The 6,426-nt window shown below is 36.6% G+C and overlaps 1 protein-coding gene across 1 annotated transcript in view; it reads right to left on the bottom strand.

Annotated features, from left to right (window-relative positions):
* Positions 1-541: 541 nt before the first annotated feature.
* Positions 542-6,426, bottom strand: part of fzr1b (fizzy/cell division cycle 20 related 1b) — an 18,458-nt gene continuing 12,573 nt past the window's right edge. The window contains exons 12-15 of the mRNA XM_016283666.1: positions 2,687-2,920; positions 2,506-2,610; positions 1,152-1,244; positions 542-1,066 (exon numbers count right to left, since the gene is read on the bottom strand). Coding sequence (XP_016139152.1) covers positions 1,025-1,066; positions 1,152-1,244; positions 2,506-2,610; positions 2,687-2,920 — 474 coding nt within the window. The 3' untranslated portion in view covers positions 542-1,024. The remainder of the gene's footprint in view (positions 1,067-1,151; positions 1,245-2,505; positions 2,611-2,686; positions 2,921-6,426) is intronic.

The following is a 6,426-nucleotide window of genomic DNA, read 5'->3' as shown; positions in this document are numbered from 1 at the left end:
TTTGTGTGTGTTTTTTTCAGTTTTCAGTGAAACTTTAAGCTTTTCTTGAACACATCTCATATTTACAATACAAAAAGTTTGAAAGTTGGCTTTGCTAAGTTTTTTTTGTTGTTGTTTTTGAAACAAGTCTCTTATGCTCAACAAGGTTGCATTTATTTGATCATAATACGGTAGAACGTGAAATATTATTAAAATGTAAATAGCTGTTTTCTTTTTTAAATATATTTTAAAATGTAATTTATTCCTGTGATGCAAAGCTGAATTTTCAGCATCATTACTCCAGTCTTCAGTGTCAAATGATCCTTCAGAAATCATTCTAATATGCTGATTTGCTGATTGAGTAGCATTATTATTATTATAAGTGTTGAAAACAGTTGTGCTGCTTCATATTTTTCTGGAATAGTGAAAGTTCGAAAGAACAGCATTTGTTTAAAAACAGAAATCTTTTGTAACATTAAAACTTACCGTCACATTTGATCAATTTAATGCATCCTTGATTAATAAAAGTATTTATTAAAAAAAAAAAAAAACGTACCGCAAACATTTGAACGGAAATGTACATACAGTATTGCTAGACATACAGTAAATACATAATTATGTCCGTTTGTCATAAAAAGCAGCAGGATTAGTGTTAAGTGTATTTATTTCTCACGGATATCATGATCTGTTTTGATACACACATATAAAATATTGACATTTCCATTCATTTTAACCTCATGTCTGACAGTCATGATAATGACAATATAGGTCATATAGGTTCATTTCTCTATTAATACTTCTACTTATACAATAGCACATCTGTTTGGACATCCACAATGTACAATAAGAAGAAGAACGGACTGAATCTTAACATAAACAACGAGCCCTCACTCAATTTTACAAGATAAAACAGATATATGCGGAGTAAAAAAGTGAGCGTGAAGGAAGTGCTGGGGTCTCTCTCTGTCGGAGGGTCTAGAGTTGATGCAAGGACACAGAACAGAGTGAGTCAAGGCTTTCATTCGTTCACGTGATTGGATGTGAATTACCGTATCCTGGTGAACAGGTTCAACACTGATTTGGATTCCTGGAGATAGAAGACAAAAAATGTGAAAGACGTACAGAAAGATGCAGCACGAGTTGCATGTCCGAATGCAAGACTTCATCCTGACCTTGGTGCAGCGTGTTTTGCTGAAGACATTCCAGAACCTCAGCGTCTCGTCTCCTGCTCCTGTTACGATGGCCTCGCCATCTGGAGACACCGCCTGTACACAACCAGACACATCCTCAGCATGTGTGTCTTCACATTATTCAATTACACATCGAAGATTTGATTACTCTTTGTCTTTGCCGGTCATTTGTACTTAATTAAAAATCAGATCCAGAGACAACCATACCTTCTGGATAATTTGGCAGTTTACACCATCCACAGTGTCTCTCTGAGCTATATAGTGAGCTTTCATAATGGCACACTTGGAAAATGTTATTCATTTTGATAAAACCAAGTGTCCATAATGACAAAAAGGATGAACGCTTTGTATTTTTGTTGGTTTCATATGGACTGTATGATAATGGGTGCTTCTTCATGAAGCTTCAAAACATTAATGAATCCTTTGCTTTGAATCAGAGGTTTGGAGCTTGTATCAAACTTGGCATGTCGTGTGACTTTAAGAAAACTGGGATTCATAACGTCATACTGTTTTGAACTTTGGTTTCGAAACATTTAAAAATGTTGAGGGTTCGCCATTAGATCTGGTGAACCCCTGAACAAGTGTCTAATGGTTTTTAACTGATCTCAGGTTAGTTTTATAATACAGGATCATTTTATTTCGATTTAATGAATTTGAAAACTTTTCTGTAACTTAATTGCTTTTAATTTGCCAAGCCTTGCCTTATAACAAATTATTTGTACTCATTATTTTGTATGTAATTATTTGTAGAATAGATTTAATAGGTTACACTTCGTAAACATTTGTAATCAGTTTTTGTTGCATTTTCAAGCTCTTTGAAACAGTGAATCGTTTTAAGAAGCAACTGTTTCAGTTGATTCAGAGCTTCAAAAAGCTGAATAAAAAATACAAAAGGTAATTGCGTAATTGGTAATTATCTCACAATTCTGACTATTTCTCATAATTGTGTGATGCAATCTCACAATTATTACTTTTTTTCTCAGAATTGTGTGATATAAAGTCACAATTGCGAGTTATAAAGTCATAATTGTGAGATATAAACTCGCAATTCTGTCAGAATTGTGTGATATAAACTCACAATTGCGAGTTATAAAGTCATAATTGTGAGATATAAACTCGCAATTCTGAAAAAAAAGGCAGAATTGTGAGATAAAAAGTCGCAATAACCTTCTTTTTTTTTTTTTTTATTCAGTGGCAGAAACGGGCTTCCATAGGACAGTTGCCTTACCCTGAGATTTTAATTCAGAAACTATAAACATCATAACAAAGTGTACAAGTCATGGAATGTATAAACTGCAGTATTTCTGAAAAAACAGTAGATCCGAAAAACTCTTACCAAGTAGAGCACTCGGTATGAATGTCCTGTGAGCTTGGCCACCTGGGTGAGTGAGGGGTATTTCCACACCAGGATCTGGTTCTGGGAGTAGCCGTGTGTGCTGACCTGGTGGACATCAATGGTGTAAGTCAGTACGGGAAAAAGCATTTGATTTGACTGTGTGTGTAGGTGCTTGTCTTACCAGCTCGTTGGCGTGTTTGGACCAGGCCAGGTTGCAGACCTGTGAGCCGGTGTCGGTACTCTGTAACGCCTGTCCGGTCAGAGTGTTCCAGAAGCGAAGGCAGCGGTCCGCCGTTCCCCCTCCGGAGGCCAGCAGGCCGTGCTGGTGAGGAGACCAGGCGATGGCCTTCACAGCGGCCAGATGATCGCTGTACTGCTGCACGGGGAGCAGACTGGAGCTGTTCCACACCAGTAACTAACAGCAGCCGCAGCAGAGAAAAACACACCGGGAGTGACATGCTATTTAGACCAAACTTTAATTAGTTCTTTTTCAATTTGTAAAAAAAAGACTCATCAACAAAACGGAAATCGGTACTCTAAAATCATCTGTGTACGTTCTGTTCATTCATTTTTTTTAAGTTAATATTGAAAGCAACTTTTTAAAAGCAAAATTTCAACTGAAGACAGAAGTTCCACATGTGGAAATCAAATATTCAAGCTGTTTATTCATTCACCTGAACTTAAAAATAAAAAAATATCAAGCCAAATTTTGGCTGTTTACACTATGCGCAGTGTCTCTCTACACTATTTCCAACTGGTATACTTGGGAAATATTAACTGTTATTGGATTTGATAAAACATAAAAGTGTCCATAATAACAAAAAAATCATGGACTGGAGTGGTGTGGATTAGTTTTGGATTATCGTGGTGTTTTTATCAGCTGTTTGGACTCTCATTCCGACGGCACCCATTCACTGCAGAGCATCCATTGGTGAGAAAGTGACGCAATGCTACATTTCTCCAAATCTGTTCCAATGAAGAAACAAACTCATCTACATCTTGGATGGCCTGAGGAGTACATTTTTAGTTACTTTTATTTTCGGGTGAACTATTCCTTGAAAATATTTCGTTTTTTCGTTATTTCTTTGAAAACTGAAAAACGAGAAAGGCTGCTTTCAATATTAAATCACAAAAAGCATGAACGCAACATATACGGACTATGTTCTCAGCCAACTGAAAGGGATTGTTCATTTCTTCTGCTAATATGACGCTCTAACCTTGTTATCGTTCCCTCCAGAGGCGAGGTGCTGGTGGTCAGGTGACCACTTGAGGCCACACACTTCCTGCCTGTGGCCCTGGAGGCGTCTCTCCACAGGAGGAGGTGTCCTCACGTCCCTCTGCAGAATCACTCTGTCCCGGCTACCCGACGACAGCTGCTCTCCATTCCACGCAAGCGCTCCTGAGAGAGAGCAGAGAAGGTGAGACTGAAACCGCCCCGGTTATATGAAGATGATTTGTTCTTGATGGAGAGTTTAATTTACTTAGTGAAAACAAATCTGCTAAATTGCTCAGAGAGTGATTAAAACCAGCAAACATTTCAAGGGAGTGATTTTAGCGTGACACAAACCTACGCGTGCTGAATGTCCCTCCAAACTGGTCAGCTTCCTCCCTCCAGCTGCGTCCCAAATCTGGACAAATCCTTTATGGGTCCCTACAGCCACCAAACTTCCCTGAATGAACAACAAAGACGAAAATATTACCCTGAACAATCACAAATGAGAAATATTCATATAAATAAGAGGTTTGAGCTGACCCTCTCATTCCAGCACACTGATGTAACAGAGTCACCATCCACTGATAAGTCACACAACCGCGTCACCTGTGTAAAATGAAACGCTCAATACTGACGATCACATCAGATTACATCTGTAGCTGTTTGTCCTTATAGTTTGTCTCTTACCTGACTGGTACAGGCACTCCACAGGTAAACACAGGCCCCCAAACCAACACTCAAGAGATTTCCAGCTGACCAGTCCACCTGTTCACAAACGTTTTCAATCAAATTACTCGGCAAATGTTAACATCCTTTGTATAAAAGAAATGCATATTAAATTATATCATATCATATCATATCATATATTATATGTGACTCTGGAGCACAAAACCAGTCATAAGTCGCTGGGGTATATTTGTAGCAATAGCCAACAATACATTGTATGGGACAAAATTATAAATTTTGACTTAAGACTTTTATGCCAAAAATCATTAGGCTATAAAGTAAAGATCATGTTCCAAGAAGATATTTATTAAATTTCCTACCGTAAATATATCAAAACTGAATTTTTGATTAGTAATATGCATTGCTAAGAACTTCATTTGTACAGCTTTAAAGCCGAATTTTCTCAATATTTTGATTTTTTTGCACCCTCAGATTCCAGATTTTCAAATAGTTGGAAATGGAAAATGGAAAGCGTATTTATTCAGCTTTCAAATGATGTATAAATCTCAATTTCAAAAAATTATTGACCTTTATGACTGGTTTTGTGGCCAGGGTATAGTATAGTATAGTATAATATTATATAATATTATGGCATTTTAAATGATCAAAATTTTAAATATAAAAGAAGTGTTATATTATTTTACATGGTTCTCTGAAATACTTATGACTGGTCAATTGTGACATTCTACAGTTTAATATTTTTGTGTAATGACCGCTAGACTGTATAATTGTAAACTGTATAACTGCAGTCCCAGGAAACCAATTTCTTACAGTCAGCTGGTCAGTATCGCAAAAATAAAGTGATAATAATGTACTCTCTTTTCATTATTTAATATTTAGACGTGTAAAAATATCTGTAAACGAAGCGTACCAGGTTGAGGTAGAAGTCATCCTGCAACTCTGGGGCATCAAGAACCTTGAATGGGATCTTGGAAATCTTGCGTGCTGGCTTTCGGGGTGAACGCAATAGTTTGTGACTGCAGATGCAAAAATTAAAAAATCAGACATGAATAATATATGGATACAATTAATAATGTACAAAAATGTCATGTTTTTATGTGCTATAAGAAAAAAAAATCTTAATCAGTATTTCATTATTTTTGTATGGAGACCTGCACACAGGAGAAAACAAAAATAGATATTATGGACATAAACTGAGGATTTGCTTTTCTCACAACTAATTTGTGGCCACGTTTTATTAATCAGTTCCCTCATTTTAGTTAAATCATGTCCACGTTGTACTGATTTGTTCCCTTGATTTGATTTAATTTAATTAAATCATAACTACATCTTGGGAACAAATTCTTCATTTGTTGTGACAATGTCTTTTTCTTTGCATGTCATGTGTGGGGCTCTATATTTTGGTCTTTTATAATAAAAAATATCTGTATTTGTCAAAAGGATTGAGAAAAATCAGCTTAATTCGGCAACACATTAATATACGGACCAATTCTCACTATTAACTAGTTGCTTATTATTAGCATGCCTATTATTAAGATATTGGCTGTTTATTAGTATTATAAAGCACATATTCTGCATGACCATATTCTACATCCCTAATCCTACCCAATACCTAAACTTAACAACTACCTTACTAACTAACTATTAAAGGATCATATGATGCTTTTTTAAAGATCATTATTTTGTGTATTTGGTGTAACAGAATATGTTGACATGCTTTAATGTTCAAAAAACACATTATTTTCAAATACTGTACATTATTGTAGGTCCTCTATGCCCCGCCTCTCTCAAACGTTTCGTTTTCTACAAAGTCCCTCCTTCCGACAAGCGCAGTCTGCTCTGATTGGCCAGCTGACCCAGTGCATTGTGATTGGCTGAACACCCCTTGGCCCTTACCATAATCGCAAGCTTCATCTTTCAAAACAACTGTAAAGACAGAGCCCGAAAGGGGAACAGAGTCGCGTGACAGAAACAGTGATGAAGCTGGTATGTGTTTGCAGTACACAAGCCACGGTTAAGAC

The sequence above is a fragment of the Sinocyclocheilus grahami genome, unplaced genomic scaffold (genome assembly GCF_001515645.1).
Source record: "Sinocyclocheilus grahami isolate Dianchi unplaced genomic scaffold, SAMN03320097.WGS_v1.1 scaffold176.1, whole genome shotgun sequence".
NCBI classification, from domain to species: domain Eukaryota; kingdom Metazoa; phylum Chordata; class Actinopteri; order Cypriniformes; family Cyprinidae; genus Sinocyclocheilus; species Sinocyclocheilus grahami.
Note: the sequence above shows the minus strand (reverse complement) of the source record. Positions and strands in the feature narration are given on the sequence as shown.